Source organism: Manis pentadactyla, chromosome 2 (genome assembly GCF_030020395.1).
Source record: "Manis pentadactyla isolate mManPen7 chromosome 2, mManPen7.hap1, whole genome shotgun sequence".
Classification (NCBI taxonomy): domain Eukaryota; kingdom Metazoa; phylum Chordata; class Mammalia; order Pholidota; family Manidae; genus Manis; species Manis pentadactyla.
The window spans coordinates 70,163,872-70,183,880 of NC_080020.1; the positions used below are offsets into that span (position 1 = coordinate 70,163,872).

General features: G+C 38.8%; 1 protein-coding gene across 1 annotated transcript in view; it reads right to left on the minus strand.

The window, feature by feature from the left end:
- ADGRV1 (adhesion G protein-coupled receptor V1) overlaps positions 1-20,009 on the minus strand; it is a 487,139-nt gene that overhangs the window by 55,888 nt on the left and 411,242 nt on the right. The window contains exon 86 of the mRNA XM_036925534.2: positions 5,510-5,631. Coding sequence (XP_036781429.2) covers positions 5,510-5,631 — 122 coding nt within the window. The remainder of the gene's footprint in view (positions 1-5,509; positions 5,632-20,009) is intronic.

A 20,009-nucleotide genomic window follows, 5' to 3' on the forward strand; every position in this document is an offset into this window, starting at 1 on the left:
GGCTTCTACATGTTTATTCCAGGTTTTCTGGGAAGATGCCTTTCCCCTTTCCATGAAAGTTCATGTGCTAATCTCCAGTGGAAACAAAGTGACATTTCTTATAACTGCTGGCTGTTGGGAAGCAATTGCAAAGGGAGTGCCTTGAAACAATTAGTTCTCTGTAACTGATTATTTAACAATGTGTATTTCCCAAGAGCTGTTTAGCTTCAAAAGGAAGCAGCTAAGACTAAATATGTACTTCATCTAAGCAGACACCTGCACTAATTCTCACAGAAGAAAATTAAAGGAGGATTATTAATTTTCTTTTCTATTCCATTTGCAATGAGCTCTGTATGTTTTCATGAGCAAAGAAACATGTTCCATTTGTTATGATACCTCAGGACAATTTGCGTTTGGGAAAATCTCTTCATAGAAGATGGCTTTAGTTTAAAAACTGAAATTCAACACTTAACAAGAGATACACTGAAAGAAAGGAAGGAAGAAAGGAAAGAAGGAAGGAAGAGGGAAGTTAAGGAGAGAGGGAAAGAAAGGATGGAGGAAAACTGGAAAGAAACACTATTTTTCTGTGTAAGAAAAACGGTTTAGGTGTTGAAGGTATGCTAAGTGGCCACCAAAGAACAGTAAAAAAATGTAGAAGAAACTGTTCCCACCTTTGAGTCACTGATCTTCCAGCCATTTAGCCATTTAAGACATGAGGCTGGGAGTGAGAATGATTTTAATTGCCGATCTTAAACTGAACATAGGCTGCATATTTTTAGCTACAAATTCCATGTTGTAACTCCCTTCTCTGAAATAGCAAATGATTTGAAAACTGCCAGGGAACAAACATCTCGAGACCAGATGCTTTCATAAACAAGCCTGTATAAGCCTGTTACAGAGAGACAGTCAAAGAGGACTCAGAAGAATGTGGTCTCATAACTCATATCCTGAGAAGTGTCATACCCAACACGCGGAGAGTGCCACTCCCTTGCCAGCTTATGCATTCTAAGAAAAGTGCATTTCAGCTTTTGGAAAGCTTCTTCTATGTATATGAATCTTCTCCAAAAACGTATTTTCCAGCATCTCTAAGGAGCTCATTCCTGGTACTGCTGGCTATAGTCTTTCATGGGATTCCCCACATGTAAGAAAAGAGTGAACTTTTGACATAGTAAATGTGAGAAAGTCCTAGAAGAAAACCTGAAATAAATGATATACATAATAAGCCTGAATCTGACTAGTTCAGGTTAAAAATAGTAAAATATTTCAGAATGTAATTAAGGTAGCAGTGACATGTAAAATGTGCAATGAGTACAGCATAGGCATGGACCCATCAGCACGGCTGTAGGAGCCCTGGAGGAGGGTCCTTGTGGCTCCCAGGCTGCCAAGTCTTAGCCTTAAAGTTCTTGGAGGTCTGGAGATGCTTCTAGCTTAAGTGGCCTGAAGCCTGGGACACATGCAGGGGGTTTAACCAGTAGCTTTTTCAAAATTTTAAAAACTGCTAGGGTTCTCCCTGTGCCTACCAGCGGAGTTATTGGCCTTGGTGATTACTCCCGTTAACTGTTATATGAATTTGGAAATACCCTGCACTGAACAGCTTAAGAAAGTTGTAACCTGTAAGTATTAGCATAAATCTTCTTAGATATGAGAAACGCATTTTTTCAAAAAGTAGAGGTTATTGGATTACTGGGTTAAGGAATTAAGAAAAATATTAAAACACTTCTTTCTAAATTTCTTGTGGACCATATAGAGACATTTGGTTATATGATGGATCCCAAGGTTATTAATAATAAAGTGATGTCACATGGATGCAGTTTCCTAGTGGCTTGAAAAATAGCTGTCTTGGCCTTGTCCAAGCTTGTATCAGTGAACAAGAAAATTTAGGAAATATGTATAGTGGGCTACTGTTACTTTGGCCTGCCTAGCACTGTTGCCCCCTTTTACTGGAAAGCAACCCTTCCCCCTGGGGGGAATTCCATTCCATGTGGTTTTTGTGAGATTAGCTCAATACCTCCCACCACTGGAGTCTGCTTATGAGCCAGTCCTGGCTAGAGTATCTGTCACCATGTGGCTGGCTTCTGGATGGACTATTGCCTGTGCAGTGGTTTGACAGGTTGCATTGGCTACCATTTTAATCTTATGGTTTATATTTATTTAATTCCCACTGGTTGATTCAATTTCAGATTTCAGGTGTCCAACCTCCATTGCATCCCACTAATCTCTAGTTAAATTTTAATTTAACTAGATTTAATTTAAAACTGCTCCACACTTTTTAGTAGATTTAACTTGAGCTTTCAACTCATTCCTCTCAACAAATGTCTTTGCTTTCTGACTTTCTAGAGAAAAGCAAGGGCATTAGATGCAAATTCTAACTTTCTACATCTTTGCTCCAAAAAAGTTTTTCCATGTTCACCTATCCTTCCTTCTTTCCCTAGCCTCAGAAAAAGAAACAGCTCTTCTCCTCCCTCACATAAGTTTTCTATCACTTTTGTTTGGGCTCTGTCCATGAGCTTGCCAGGCAGTGAGTCTTTCTTCTACTTGTCAGTTTCTTCCGTGTTGGTTCTTTTCACAAGAAAACAAAAACAGTCACCTTTGAACCAACCAACCAACCTTCCTTCTGAAGCGATTTCTATTTGTATTCTCCAATAAACTGCTTGAATAATACAGAAGAACTGTGCTTTACTTCCATTATGCCATTCAATTAAATCAAACCATAATACTAAATGGCATTTATCCCCATTTCACTGTTGAAGAAAGCAGAACTGAGGGAGTATCTATGACTCAGCTGAAGTCAACCAGACCTAGGCTGGTGGGGGTAGGGTCACGCTCTTCTACACCAGTGGTTCTCAGACTGTCCCTAGGCCAGCTGCATGGGATTCATCACATGGGAGCCTGTTAGAAAGGCAATTTCTCAGATTCTACCCAAATCTACTGTATCAGAAACTCTGGATGTGGAGTATAACAATCTGTGTTTAATAAGTCCTTCATATGATTTTGATGCAAACTACATCCAGGGAACCACTGAACTAGACCACGTTTCTCTTTAGTTCTCATCTTATTTATCTCTCTGCTATACTTTGAAGTTAGATATTGTTTTATTTTGAAGCTTTCTTTCCTACCAGCAATTTAAAACCACCCTATCTTGGTTCTTATTCTCTAACAATCTCTCACTAACTCTCTCCCTATACCTCATTACATTGGTAGCTTTATTAAGTCTACCAAATCTCATCATATTGGGATCCATTGTATAACCAAATATCTCTATATGGTCCACAAGAAATTTAGAAAGAATTGTTTTAATATTTTACTTAATTCCTTAACCCAGTAATCCAACCTCACTGCATATTGGCTAGGACCCTGCTCTTGATGCAATCTCCACGCTGACTAAAGGTGTCAGTGCCCAGACATTCACCCAGCCAGGCATTTCTAAGTGACGTCGCTCTCTGGCACTCCACCTGCCTACATTTAATGGGCTAGCCAAATTTTGTTAATATAATTTTTACAACAGTTCTCAAACCTGTCACCTACTCTGTACTCCCAGGTGTGCCAGAACATCATAAACTGGACAATGGCCATAGCCCACCATGCCTAGAGCTTCTCCCCGTTTCAGTACCCTCCTGAACAATGTTTCTAGCTGTTCTTCCACAAACTAGGTATGAGCATGCCATCCCAATTTAACATTAACAAATTTTTTAAACTAACAAAAATTTAAAAATCAGAACAAAGTAAACAAAAGCCCCAACTTCGATGGCTTTTCACTGCTTGAAAGCTGAAGTTTAATATCCCATTTTGAGTACGGTAATACGGCACTGAAGCCAACCTAACATACTGTCTCCCCTCCCACAACTGCCTTTCTAACTACAACCCCCTCCATCCCCCACTGTAACCCTTTGTTTAACCTATACAAAATTAATCACTTTCTGTTTGCAGCCCAGGCTAACACTGTTTTCTCTGCCTGAAATACCCATCTCTAACCACGCACTCATCATTTATTTAATGAACATTAAAGGTGTTACAAACTCATGAGCAGGTAATCTGAATGAATGAAGCCTATCAGATGTGATGAGGTCACATGTCCCCTCCAAGGGATTGGTACCTACTCAGGACTCAAAACCTGCTGCCAAGCAAGCACAGCTGTTAAAGAAAGGTCAGAAATTCAGGTTTTTATGTGAAATCTCTCAATTTAAAAGGTTTGCGGCAAATATTTAAAAAAATCTAAAACACTGTGTGCCCACCAAATAAAATGCATCGGCAGGCTGCTAGCGCGGACCTTGGCGTTGGTTCCACTGGACCCCAGGGATTCAAAGGCGGCTGCAACCGGGCCTCCGACCTGAGCAGCTCACTTCTGGGGCTCACCTCAGAGGCTAGCACGGGCAAGGGTAAACGGGCTCTTGTAACTCAAACCAAGCACTCGGCTCCCACAACACTTTGGTTACACGGCACCTGACACAGCTAATTGTTTACTCCCCCGAGTCATCAGATCATAGAGGAGCAGGGCCTAGTCCTCCGGCCGCAGCTACCACACTGTGCTAGTGGTAGGTGCTTAATTACCATTATCGCTGTAGAGAACCGTCTAGGTATCAACTTGAATCAACTTGATTCCAGACTTTTAGGTTACTTTTTGTTTTTCTCCTTCCTAAATCAATACTATGTTTGATTAGGCATCCTGCTGTAAGATATGATCTCACTAAAGAATTTGTCTCCTAACAAGCCTACCTAAAAATGCTTTTAAGTGGTATGCTATAATTAGTTGTATGCTCTAATACTAATAAGTTCTTCTACACATGCTCCCATTGGAAGATGGTGGTCAAAATAAGGTCTGTTTAGTGGTATCTCTGGTAAATTCAAGAAATTATTTTGGTCGACGACAGACCTTTTCACTTTGGAAAGTATGGAAAATGAGTTCATCTGTTCCATTTGTTAATTTCAGGGTGCGACATTTTTCCATTTAACAAAAGCACTAAACAAGTCAGCTTTAATTTTTGCTACAGTTATATAATTTCTAGTTGTGCTATCCAAGCACGCTCACAAAACGAATTTAAGCTGGGCACTGCCAGACTTAGAGGGTGTCAATCATGTTTCAGTGAACCAAAACACTCTCATTTCACTAAGCACCAGGCTTAAGAGAGGACTGCTTGAACATCAATGTCTATTCCATTTCTCAGCTGATCTAATTTCTAGACACAACCATGGTCCAAAGATAGTGTGTAGGTTCTCCATGGCTGCTATCTGTAAAGTTTATAGCCATCAATCCTGCTGGAAAAGAAATATGTTTTTTGTAGTTACTCAGATGTTCTTAAAGGAGGGTAAATATTTTAAGTCTCCCCTATTTGTATAATCAACAAGTTAGCAGCTCAGCCATATTTTAGGTGTTAAATATTTAGCCCTCTACCGTTTTATTCTACAATCGTGGATGACATTACTATGTGCATGAATTCACTGTTTGGACACTTGATTTCTTTACACTGAAACCCCAGGCCATGTTTTCTTTAGGGTACATGTGTGCCATTAGTAACCAAACCGTAAGGCTTACCTGCAGACTGTTGAAAATGACAAAAAGGACCAACATCCAGAAGTGTCTGTAAGCCATGTGCAGGCCTCCCCAAAGCCATGTCATAGAAATCAGGGCAAACAGATATAAAACCAGTGGAATTTCTGGAAATGATAAAGAAAAGAAACAAAATTTTTGAGCTTTGGAATTCTGTGTAGTCACACGTATACCTAAAATTATTTTTGGCTCTGTTCCTGTGCTACTCTCTATGCCAAAGTACTCATTTTGAAAGAACAACCTTGGAAATCCCTTTCTTATGCCCAAGAAGAGAAGGCACATTGCTGAGTCCACATTCCTTCTGTTCTGCTGGTAGGCAGGGGGAAGGGGAAGAATGAGAACTGTTCCTCTCCTAGACCGCCACCTGCTGGAGGGTTCAGGAAGTGCCACAAACAATTGTGGACTGCAGTCACATTTCAACCCCAGGTAAATCTCCTTAAAAAAGGACTCCACCAGAAAATGGTAGGCAGCAGTGTGCTCCTGAAATTAGTGTAGTCAAACCAGACATTTTAAAACAGAAATAATACAAAAACCTGTTTGTGTGTGTTGGGAAAGTATGTGCCTATCTCTTTTTTCTGACTGAAAAGACACCAAACTTCAAGGTTAAAAGCAAAGATGAAGGGACGGGTTCCCTACTGCCAACACTAAGCTTACTCTACCCAACATTTTCTCGTTCAATTTCGTTGAATAGTTTTCAGAACAGATTTCTTCAGGGCCAAGGGATTCTATTACCCTTCACACCTGTCTTTGATATCTGGGTTTTAGAATAATAACCTTAAAGAGGAGATTTTAATATTTAAATGACAAGCTATATAAGATCCAGAAAGTAAATCAGATCTTAACAGTTGCAAATAAACACATTTTCAAGCCATTGAAAGACAACGGGATGATGAACACCACCACCCACTGACACTCTCACGACAAACCTCAAAATCTACACATACCCACCTCTATCAGTTCATGCCTGAAATCCACATGTCCTCTGGAAATGTGACAATTAAATACAACAGTAGCAATTTTTAAATTTTGTTTTGAAACAATCTCAGAGTTACAGAAGAGTTGCAAGTACACTATGACAGTTTTTCTCCCCTGAGCCATTTGAAATTTGCCAACCTGATCTCCCATCATCCTCTGAATACATTAATGTGTATTTTCTACAAATACTTAATGTTTTCCTACATAAACACACTACAACTATCAAATCAGGAAAGTAACACCGATACGTTACTACCATCCTTTGATCCCATTCAAGATTTGTCAATTATTCCAATAATTTCCTGTGGCAGAAGGATTCAGCTGACATCGCCGAGTCTGCTTTCAGAGCAAACAGTCTCTCATTGGACCTTGGCTTTCCTGACTCTGCCACTTTCGAAGATTACCAGTCAGTTTTTCTTCTAGAGTGTTCCTCAATTTGGGTTTGTCTGGTGTTATGATTCAGATTATAAACTTTGAAAGAAATCACAGAAGTGATGCTGGGTTCTTATCAATGCATTCTGCTGGGAGTCACAAGCATTTAGTGTGTCCCATTACTTAGAATGCTTATTGGTCATTTGATTAGGGTAGTGGTTGCACAGATTCTCCACCATAAAGTTAGTCTATTTTCCTTTGTAATTAGTTAAGTATCTATATGGTATACTTTACTAAGGGTTATGTAATAATAATAATGCTCAAATTGTTCTAAGCTTGATTGCTGGGAGCCTGTTCAAGATGGTTTCTGTGACTTTGGCTATGTCCTGTGGCATTTAGAAACCAAGATCTGGGGCTACATTGGCTCATTGCTCCTGAGGTGGTTCTGCTCCATAGCCCTCTTGAGCAAGAGAATAAATGTCTGTCCACCTTTGCATTCACACACACACATTTTTATCTATATTTCTGTATCTATCTCTATATAATGAAAATCATTACTTTACACCAGTACTTCCAATTCCAATCTAACACCAACGGTTAATTCTAATTTTTCCCCTTTCCATTTTTGTAACTCCCTTCTCTGTTGTTAAGAAATCTCTTTCTCATCATTCTTAATATATTTACCTATTTGATCACCTGCCCTATTTGACTGTACCTATCTCCCGATGCTGTCATCCCTTCCCTTGTACATACGGCCTCTGAAACACACTCAGAGCCAGGCTGCACCCCTCATACGAGTGACTTCCTCACAGTGATGGGTTTCTGACACCCCATGCCTGAACACCCCCTGTGGATGCATAGCAGGGATGGAATGTTTGGGGAGGGAAGGGAAAGGAAAGAAGGGAATGAGGGAGAGGAAACCTGGGCACTTTTAATTTTTTGAGAAGGAAAAACAGGCTTTTAAAAGAGACCATGCTGATATCTTGTCAGATAGGCCTTCATAGAAAAATATGAAATTATCTGAGTTATTATTATAACTGCACAGAGAAAATAAGAGTAATACAAGACAAGGTTTATACAGATGAATAGTTACTTTGTCATTAATGCTGTATAGCAGGACAGGATTTAATTTTTATAAAATTTCATTTTTGTTTAATGAAATCATACAATTTGATACAGAGCCACAGGCTTATTTTTACTTCTGACAAGATACCCAAATACTTAGGAAGCTGCCTCAGTGATGCTCACGAAATTTTTCAAAGATTAGGTATTGAGTATGGCAACTGCATTCTTTGCTCCCACAGTGAGAGTACAAAATTCTATTTATGGCTCTGTGCAGAGTACAAAAGGACATGTGTATTTTGCATGAACAAGTAGGAACCAAATTTCCAAAATTTGGCCTGCATAGTCCTCTAAGTGTCTAGAGCCAAACAAGGGCTGTGTGCCGACAGAGCTCAGTGGGGAAGCCAAGGGTTCATACGGGGCCTGGCTAGAAACACCTAGGGCGCATGTTTTTCTGGAATTCTGAGAAGTGTGGTAGCTTGGTACCCCAGGTCAGAAAGTCTGCAAGGAAGAAAGCCAGTCACAAATAACTCAGCATACTGAGCAATACACCCCAGGCTGCTTTTCCAGCAGTGCAACAATTAAGACATTGTTTCAGGTAGAAAAAAACATACATATACAGAGGCACATGCAGATTTCATAAAGTTTATAAAACTTGGAGAAGCTCCTTAAAAAAAAAATTGCGAAAACATAATTAGGTATAAGATATTGGGAGAGGCCCTGAAACTTAAGCTTTATCAGCTTTACGGTAAATCCACCTGAGGAGGCACCTTACCTGCCTCTCTGGGACCTACAGTAACAGTGGCCGAGGGAAAAGGCCTGCTGAAGTTGAAGGGGCACTGAGGGCTGGGTGTAGGAGTGGTGATGGGGGGAGGCTGTTGTTGAACAGCTACTATGAATTTCAAATTGAAAATTAATGCTCCATTTAATGAAAATCATTTCCCATTTGCAAGCTGACATTCTTCTACATTTGGTGAACTAGTAGTAGTAGCTTTTCAGTTGTCTACGTAAGTGAATGCTTAATGAAGCAGGCATTTGTAATTGGCAATGTTAGAAACTTATGTTTAGTGCTGAATTAGTTAACAGAAAACAGAATCATTTCAATGGTTCTAGGTAGTTTTGCCTTAAGCATCTTTGTCGCAAGCATTTCGCAGCAAACATTTTTGCACCATAACTTATTGACCGTAAGGTAATTTTGCCATAAAAGATTAAAAATAACCAGTTGACAGTTTGGTTCGACAGTTTCTTGGTGACATCAACTGGCTGGCAGCTGGGTTTCATTCCTCCATTGACTCAAGGCTCCCATGCTCGTATTATATAAAGCTTAGCCCTCATCATGGTCTGCACAGTGGAGAAGAGTTCTGGACGCACATTTCCCATAGAACTCTGGACTGTCTATCAACAGACGTGATAATATGACAAGAACAAACAACAGCTAGAAGGTTTTCACAATGCCTACAAAGCTCAATGACAAATATGCATCCCAGTATTTAGAAAATGGTACCTCTTTTAAGAAATTCAGATGGTCAACAGGCACATGAAAAGATGCTCCACATCGCTAGTCATCAGAGAAAAGCAAATTAAAACCACAATAAGCTATCACCTCACACCAGTAAGGATCGCCACCATCCAAAAGACAAACAACAACAAATGTTGGCGAGGTTGTGGAGAAAGGGGAACCCTCCTACACTGCTGGTGGGAATGTAAATTAGTTCAACAATTGTGGAAAGCAATATGGAGGTTCCTCAGAATGCTCAAAATAGAAATACCATTTGACCCAGGAATTCCACTTCTAGGAATTTACCCTAAGAATGCAGCAGCCCAGTTTGAAAAAGACATATGCACCCCTATGTTTATTGCAGCACAATTTACAATAGCCAAGAATTGGAAGCAACCTAAGTGTCCATCAGTAGATGAATGGATAAAGAAGATGTGGTACATATACACAATGGAATATTATTCAGCCATAAGAAGAAAACAAATCCTACCATTTGCAACAACATGGATGAAGCTAGAGGGTATTATGCTCAGTGAAATAAGCCAGGCAGAGAAAGACAAGTACCAAATGATTTTCCTCATTTGTGAAGTATAACAATGAAGCAAAACTGAAGGAACAAAACAGCATCAGACTCACAGTCTCCAAGGAGGGACTAGCAGTTACCAAAGGGAAAGGGGTGGGGAGGGAGGGAGAAGGAGCTCAAGGGGCATTATGATTGACACACATAATGTAGGGGGGTCACGAGGAAGGCAGTATAGCACAGAGAAGACAAGTAGTGACTCTGTAGCATCATACTAGGCTGATGGACAGTGACTGCAATGGGGTGTGGGGCGGGACTTGATAATATGGGTGAATGTAGTAACCACAATGTTTTTCATGTGAAACCTTCAAAAGAGTGTATATCAATGATACCTTAATAAAAAAAGTAATAAAAACTAATAAAAAAGAAAATGATACCTTTTTTAACGAATGAAGAAATTTTAGTGAAAAAAGGGAAGTACGATACCAGACAAAGAGATGAATCAACAAGAAAAAAAATTTTTTTAAGGTATAATACTATAAACAAAAAACAAAAGGCTTTGAAGACAAGTGCTTAGGTACTATAGAATCCACAAAACCATTTATTTGTTCAGTATTGCCATGAGTCATTATGTATTTTAAGTGTATTAAATATTTTGTATTTTGCAATAAAGTTTTTAATTTTATTATTCATTTTCTATGTTTCATTATGCCCTTTTTAATGAATGATCCTCTTTTATTTTTGTGATTTTATCTCATGGCAAAATGCCTTATAACCAATTAGTTATATAGCAAAGACACTTATGGCAAGTTGCTTATGAGGAAATACCTGTGAAAATATGCAATTCAATGTTCTCACTAAAAGGAAGCTCTAAAAACACAGTATTAAGGTAGGGCAGGGATATGGGACAAGCATGATGATTAACTTTTCCTGCCTATGAGGAAAAAATGCCAAGATATACACATTATAGTAAGACCAGGAGGGACCCCATCTTAAGGCTAAGATTCCATTTTAAAAACCAGGGAGTTAGGAGGTAAGATTCCTAACATACTTTATGGTAATCAGCCAATAATCAACTCTATCTTAAGGTGGGGCAAGCAGTCCTAAATAATATGTCCCCACTGCTTGAGGGTAACCACTATCTTGGAGAAGAACAGGATCAAGAAAATTGCTTGTGTTTATCTTACAGAACATCTAGAGGACAGACTATGGATGGTGACACAATGTCTGCCACTGGAGAAAGACATCACGAGACCACATGTCATCCTACACCACCCCCACCCACCCTTTGCCCCATTCTTGAAAGCCTTAAAGACAGAATGCTAAGCCCTTAAGTGCGCCTCCTGAGGTTTCCCACACTCCCCTTTCTTCAAGTGTGTACTTGTTGCCTTAAATAAGGACTTCTCACTGCTCAACTTACTAGGTTTGTGTCTGTGCTTTTCTGCAGTAAGCACCTTTGTTACTTCATTCAATTTTCTAGACTTAAGTGCAAGTCTTCTCTCTCTCTCTGTCCTACTTCAGACAAGAAGGGACAAGCTACTAAGATCTCTGATTTGGGCTTGCCAGTTCCTGTCACCTGGGTGACCCAGACTGGACTGCAGCTCTATGATCATGCTCTTTAGTATCCTGCCTGAAAATCTCATTTCTCTGCTTTGGGATGTTCTCAGAACATAATCTCACTCTATCCAGTGCTCTGTGGCTCCCCCAAATCCTGGGGTGGTAGGGGCTTAATTCCCACGCTGTGCAGATTCAAGTGGACACGAACATCAGGTGACTCTGGCTTTAGGAGCTGGCAAGGGATCTGCCCTGTGCCAAGCAGGAGTTCAATGAGGTTCCCTTTCCTCCCTCCCTCTGTTCTTCCTTGCTCTCTGCTGCCTGCACAGTTGCTGCCATTCACTGGTACTCTCACATTAATGAATTCCTTCCTTACCTATGCTTGTCTGAAGTGTTTGAGAATTCTTTCTCCTTCAGAGGCAAGAACCCTCCCCTGTCCAGGTTGAAGTTTCACCTAGTGTACGTACAGAGAGAAACCTCCCCAGATGCAGATGCCTGACAACAGTATTGGGCCCAAGGAATAAGGGTATCTGTATAAAAGACTGCTATCCAGAATATATGAGTAACTCCTACAATTCGTTAAAAACAACCAGCCCAATTCAAAAATGGGCAAAAGCTAGAACAGACATTTTTCCAAAGAAGATAGACAAATGGCCAGTGAGCATATGACAGGATGCGAAACATCCTTAAGTCATTAGGGAAAGGCAAATCCAAACCACAATGAGATATCACTTCACACCCACTAGGCTAATGTCAAAAAATTAGACATTTACAAATGCTGACAAGAATGTGGAGAAATTGGAGCCCTTGTACGTTGCTTATGGGAATGTAAAATGATGAAGCTGTTGTGGAAAGAAGGTTGGTGGTACCTCAAAAAGTTAAACACAGAATTATCATATAATCCAGAGATTGTACTTCAAGGTATATACTCAAAATAGTTGAAAATGTACTCAGAACTTGTACATCAATGTTCATGCACATCATTCACAGTAGCCACAAGGTGGAAACAACCACAATGTCCTTCAACAGATAAATAGATAAAATGTGGCATATACATATAATGAACTTTTTTCACCCTTAAAAAGGAATGAAATTCTAGTACATGCTACAACATGCATGAACCTTGAAAGTATGATGTTAATTAAACTAATCCAGACATAAAAGGACAAATATTGTATAATTCTACTTATATTAAGTGCTTAGAATAGAATATTTTACTTTGAGCAAGTACAGCAGAGGTCACCAGGGATTGGGAGGAGAGGGGAATAGGGAGTTTCTGTTTAAAGGGAGCTAGAAGAGTTTACGTTTGGGATGATGAAAAAGTTCTGGAAATGGACAGTGGTGTTGGTTGTACAATATTGTGAATGTGCTTATTCCCCCTGAATTTTACACTTAAAAATGGTTAAAATGGTAAATTTTGTTATGCATATTTTATTACAACTAATTAAAGGCAGGCTAGTGTCATGATGAAATTATACAACAGGTAGAAAAAAAAATCAAATGCACAAAGGACTTGATTTAAATACTTAAATTATCAGGGAGTCACTAATGTGAAAAATGCAGTAGTTTGAAGAGGTTTTAATGAAAGAAATTACTTGTGGAAAGGAAAAAAAACCAGCAACTGGATGTGTCAATTCTATCTTCACTACTACCATTAAGAAAGTCTACTTATGGGAGTCAGTAGATTCCACTGAGAATACACGAAATCTGTATTTTTTAGTGGAAAATATTATTTCAATGAATTTAATTGCCATTTTTAAAGAAAGCATGGTGCTGTATTCTCTCTCCGTAATTGCAGCCTTGGCTTTATTGTTATGCACCAATGACAACAATAATGTCTTTATTATGGAAATCACATCTCATTTACGTGCTGCTGAAATTTATTCTGTGTTCACAATCTTCTAAAGTACTTGTTTTAATTTTACCTCATTGACCTTCTGATTCTAACAATTTGGATGTGCTATGAAAACAAATTCATCAATGTAAAACAAGGAACGCAGTTGTGAAATAAGGCGGATTTAAGATTATTATCGGCCTATTTCCAACAACGGGCATGCATTTTTCTTAAATTAGAAATGAAGGTAATCAAAAAAAGGTATCAAGAGTCCTTATTTCCAAATTGTGGGCCATACTCTGAAATTAACAGATACTTGGAGGCAAAGAAGTTTCACTGGTCTGACCCATTTCTTGGTGAGAAAATATTAATTGTATTCTTGAGCTTTCTTAACAAGGGTTAACACTAATCCCATAAGGTATGGTCACCACTGGTGTTCTTAACAAATAAACCTAGCATCATAGAAGAAATATAACAGGACACATATTGCAAAGAACTGCCAAATCAGCATTATGCAATTATAGGTGAACAGTATGGATTAGATTTGCAAATTGAATGTTCTAAGAAACACTCCACACCTCATTTGGGTAGCTTACATGCTTAAACTTTGGTTACACTAGTGCTATACTTGGTTCCAGTTTTAGAATTTTCTTCTTGCTTCAGGATTTCAACACATTTCCGTAAGTGCTCTTAAAAACCGATTTGGAGAACAGGGAATCCACTCTAAATACTGTGGCTCTTGTCTGTAGATATAGTTGCAAATGTTTATTGCAGCAGGCTAGAGTTTGTATATTTACATTCTTCACTATGTGCCAGGTTCACTTAATGTAGCCATCCTTACTAAATTCATGACCTATTTATGGCCATAAGTACTTTAGGGCCAACAATTTCCAAATATGCATCTCCCCTGAGCTCTAGAACTTTAGATCTCCAGATGCCTGGAGATCCCCAAAGCTTCTCAAACTCAGTTCATTCAAAGTTGAATTTAGTATCCTTCCTCTGGATCTTTCTCTTTCTTCTGATTACTAGCACCACCATTCACACAGATTTACCCTATGCCTCATTTTCTCTCATGCTGCACCTACTAGGGAGATGGAGACCACCACACAAAACAGTTAACACAGAACCCGGTGCAAAGCATATATTCAATAAGCCTTACATGCCGTCATCCTCATTCTAATCACCATCATAACTTCAGTCAAGTTAAGGAAATAGTGCATGGCTACAGACATCCCCTTCTAACATATCTGAAGTGCCAAAATATCACATAAACATGCTGAACTTCTTTAGTATCTGAATTTCCCAAAGTAGTTTGGCTACAGAACCCTTCTGTTTGCCTGACATAACCTGAGGATCACACTTGGACAGCTGCTTTCAGTGTGGAGACTCTTAAGTTCCATCACATCCAGACTGGCACTGGAAACTTCCTGACCAACCTATTTAAAGTGCACCTCTCAGCATCTTCCACTTTCCTGCCTCTTCCTTTGGTATTTTCTTTTCATTTCTATTCCATTCTACTATATTCTGTTCTATTTCATCCCATCCCACCCCATCCCACTTAAAAATGCTGACATGAGTCTCACCAATGTGGTGTGACCCACAATTTATAAATTTCTACTCTAAAAGGTAATTTAAGTAGCTTGAGGGTATCTTAGACATAAGGTCGGTACAACACACATAACCAGGGTGGATGCCTACACCTACTACCTTCTGACATGGATTTATCGTGATTCTTACTGATATACTGAGGAAGCAAACCTAGTCTGGAAGGAGCTGTACAGGTGAGATCCTGAATCTACAGGAAGAGGAGATAGTCATTACTGGCCTAGAGTAGGTCTTCCAGGGGTACAAAGGAAGAATGTGAGCAAATTATTAAGAGTAGTCTCAAGGTCTGCTGAGAATCTAAATAGCAGGACTTTGCCCATGGCTGACTTAGGGCTTTCCTAGACGCTAAAGGACAGTCCAGTGTCAGGCCTACTTTGAGTGTGGTTTATTGGGATTGGAAAAAAAGACAGTATAAGCTGAGAATTATGGTCTTGCCTTGCAAAAGCTATATATAATTTTCAATTTGCAGGCTATAATTTTGAATCTAAGGAGAATAATTGAGTTAGATGAGATACACCCACATGGACCTTGCACAAACTGTTCTTAGAGTAATTCCATGTGTAGCATGTATTTCAAAGTTGCTAAATAATATGCCACTGAGGAGGTCAAACAGGTCTGTGATTCTTAAAGGAAAGGTTAAATGGCTTTTCTTCTTCTGAGGAAAATGTTTTGGAACTATGGGAAGGAGAGTTATCATTTGGGTTCACAGCCAACAGAATGATTCATAAAACATACTTCATAAATGCTCCATAAAATGACATTATGATGAAAGTTTTTAGAAGGTCAGAGATCTAAAACAAACATGAAGTCAGCCAACTAACAACTCAAGACCAGCTTAACCTAGTTATTCAAACATTACCAGTTAACTCAGCTATTAAAGAGTTCAAAACACTCACCTCCCGGCATGCTCAGGCACCTAACCGTAATTTCCAACACACTTAATTTTTATAAATACAATGAACATGTAGAATGCATCTTTCAACCTGCCTAAATCTATATTTTGAATCTTATTAGATGGCCTCATAATTTTTGGAAATTAGGTTATTATTTATTTGGCCATGAATAGCCAGTTACGTTTTATAGACGGTTTCATAAGACACCACACAGCAGTCAGTAAGACTTAATAGGCTCAAATTCAACAATGCAGTTTTGAGTCAATTCTGACACAATGTCTCAAAAAAATTAACGCTAAAAATAACTCTGTGTCTAAGAAAATATTTTCAGTGTGTTGAATTTATCAGTTCCCAGAACTGTTATCCAGACCCTCAATCTACATAAATGTCAGCTCACCTCAGTATTTTTTCCCTTCTTTACTTTAGTTCTCTAGTTATTACAAAACTGTACCTCAAATTAAAAATTTTATTTTACTTTCATTTCCTTTGCCATGTCACTACTCTAAAAAGTCTACTCGAGTGAAATCCTTTGGTTTTTCCCTGTTGACATGATGAATTGCATCTCTTCTTTCAACAGCTATCAGATTATCAGGGCATTGTCTGATCTTAAAAATAATGTTATATATTTCACAGAAGCTTTGAGGATATTACTTACTCTCTGTTGTGAAATAACTTTACCTGTAAACAGAGAAAATTAATACTCAACCCACACACAGAGCTGTTTTCAGAAATATACAATACCAGACCATAAAGTGGTATGATATGTGTTATATAAAAGCTTATCATTATTCATTTAAACAATGGCACAGTACCCACAGGTGTGGCTGGGATTTTATGCCTATGAGAGTGAACTAGTATCTTATTGCTCATTCTTACTAACAACCTTGGACCAAGACCTTACGGAGAAAAGAAAGGGAAACCATTGTAATAAGAAAGAAAGGCAATCTCCAGGGTGAATGTCATGTGTATGATCTAGGGAGAAGGAGGCTGTACAAAAAAAAAAAAAAAAAAAATCAATGACATCTGCATTGACAGTATTTGTGTTTACTGATCAAAGTATTTTGATCAGAGTGATGTGTACCTGATGATACCAACTGTGAACATTCTCTTTGTGCATCTGTTTGTTAGTGTCATACGCAGACCTTAAAATGTGTGAGATTTTAATTTCAGCTTTTTTTCTCTTTTTCTCCTCTTTCATTTGGAATTGAAACTGTTAATGGTTAGATTGGTTCACAGGTATTGGATATTTAGCAGCAAATGTAAGGCAGATGATCTAACTTATTTTTTCCCTAGGCTCAAAACTGTAAGTTTCCACCTTTTTTTTTTTAAGAGTGAGAGCACTAGAATTTTAGCTCTAGGTACATGGGGTTGGCATTAGTAGGTAAAACTAATGAATGAGCATTTTTGTTGTTGTTGTTACAGTGCTTCCCAAGTCCCCCAGGGAACTATTTTTACTATCAATTCCATCTTTAATAAGCTAGACAGATTCTGCTACATTTTTTGTTTGTTTCTGTTTGTTTTTTTCTCACCAGGTAGCTTATTCTGTTAACAGAGTTTGCGAAACACATCTGAAGAAAACATTTTTTTTTTCATAGTGGTAAAGCACCTTTAATATAACCATAGGTTAAGTGCTTATTTGCAAATACTCTGGCCGTGGGGAAGAGGGAAATGATGGAGAAAGGGAAACCATCACATTTCTAGGAAACTGTATAATTAAATGAGTGTAAGACTCAAAACTGGTCATTTCAATTACTTATTAATTTGTAACCACAGTGATTTACACTGTCATTATGAAACTGTGCAACAGGCTTTAAATAGCTCTTTGACACCTTTAGTTACTTCCTACAGTCCGATTTCTACTTCTTTCTGGAAGTTGATGCATCCTAATTATAAATCATATCATTTACTTTTAATAACCTGAAGGTTATTTATACTAAATTTTGTAACTTGCTTCTGTCAAATTCTATTAAAAAGATCTGTTTTGTATATGGGCCCTCAGCCCATTACATTTTTTGAAAAAGCATGTACTGAGGTTGATTGTGTGGGATTTATCTGTAAAACTGGCAGAATGGTAGAGTTATGAACATAGACTCTGGGGCCACATTACTTGAGGGCCATTTACTAGCTGTGTGACTTTGGTAAGTTACTTAACTGTTCTGAGACACAATTTCCTCATCTGTAAAATGAGAATATTTTTAGTATCTCTCAAATAATGTTTTGTGGATTCAGTGAGGATTTAATGGTTCAAATATAGAACACTTAGAACAGTTTTGACTTTGACTGCTATTTGTAATTCTTAGAAAACATCACAACTGTGTGATAGATAAAAGGACGAATTACATGTATACACACCCACACATCCACCCACACCCTGTGATAAATGGTAGAAGGTAAGTATTAGAAGAGAGAGACCAAGTTGTATTAAAAACTCAGGGAAAGTAGCGGTTATTTCCTGTTGACAGCATCACGGACATCTTTGTTAGGAGGAAGGAATTTCAGCTGGGCCCTGAAGATGAGCTATATCCGAACAAGTCAGTACTGAGGCTAAGGTAGTGACAACACCACAAAGAGAGGCGAAAAATGCAGGGCTAATGTCAAGTAGTCTTCTGATTGAATTAAAGGTCCAAGAAGATAAGGAGTGAGAAGAATGTTTGCAGCAGCAGCTCATGAAGGGCCCTGGAGGGCCAGGTTCAGCATTACAGAATTATTTTATAGGAAATGGAGAGTCACTTCTTTTGAGAAAAGGTGTGGTCCAATAAAAACAGAGCTTAATCTCACAGGAAAGTAAATAGATCAGAGGGAATGCTGGAGGCAGGGATATCAGTAAGGTGACTATTGCAGTGGTCAAAGTGAGCGAGAATGAAGGCCCGAGGTGAGGGGATGGCTGACGAGCGGCTCCCACAACGGAAAGAAGGGGACGGACACAAAAACATGACAGAGTGTGTGTATGGTGGTACCCCCAAATCAGAAAACAGTGAGAAACTTTAAAACTATACAGATATTGGCACTTTATCACTGGAGATTCAGTAAGTTTGTAGAGAAACTCATCAAATTATAAATTCCTGAAAGTGTGATTTCGATGGTAAGTCAGTTTTGACAACTTCTGACCTGAAAGTCTATGATTAGGAGTGAAAGCACTACACTGGCTTCAAGGTTAGGGAAATCAGAAAAGAAGGGAATGAAGGGGGAGAAGGAGTAACAAGAGATCAGAGCTACTGGGGCAGGCAGAGGAGCAAAGCTGATGACAATTTTTGTACTTCCTGAGGACAAGATATTATTCTCAGAAAGATGATAGAGGAGAGAGATGGGGAGAGAAGTTGGACTCAGGCTGATGGATTTGAAAATTACCATTCTGACAAAAAATAGGCAAAGGAAATCCCTGAAAAACAATATTCTCCAGAGTTGTGAGTCACAAGAAGAATGAGGCATGACCTGGGACTTAGCAGGAAAATTAAAAAAAAAAAAAAAAAAGAGTATCATAAAAACCAAGGGAAATAGCCTATTCAAGGAAGGGCAGTTATCAGTACTGATTTATGCAGTCAAGTTTCAGGATAAGGACATGAGAAGAGAGGTCAGAAGACTTGGTCTCCAAGGCTACAGGTAATGAATGAGAGAGAATAACAAGCAAGGGACTCCAAAAGCTTAGCAGTGGACAGAAGGGGAACAGCATAGGGAGCTTGTATGGACTTCTCTTCAAGAAATTTGTTGGTTGAAGGAGGCAGGGAAGTAACTTGGTAAGGCAGTAGTGTCATGAATAAGCACTTGTAGGCGGTGAGGAGAGAGGGATGTGTTTAGATGGAGAGGAAAGGCCCAAAGGAGAGATGTTTAAAAGGTAAAGCAACTGTGGGAAATTTAATGAAACAAGGTCTGAGAGAAGGAAACACAGATAAAGGGTATAATAAAGGTGGGCTTTGGTGACAATTATTTACTTCCTTATCTAAAATAGGAGGAAACAGGCTGAGAGGGGAGATAAGAAAGAGAAAGGAACAGGAAATAGGGAAAAAAAGAGTGAGAAAACACCTTATTAAATGCAAAATTTAAGAGCAGTGGAGTCTGTTCGAAAGGTTACTTAAGAATCACTGAAAGATGATCCATCTGAGAAGAAGAGATGGCTCAGGTAAAGTTACTTAGAATAGAGGGAGCCAAGATGGCGGCGTGAGTAGAGCAGCAGA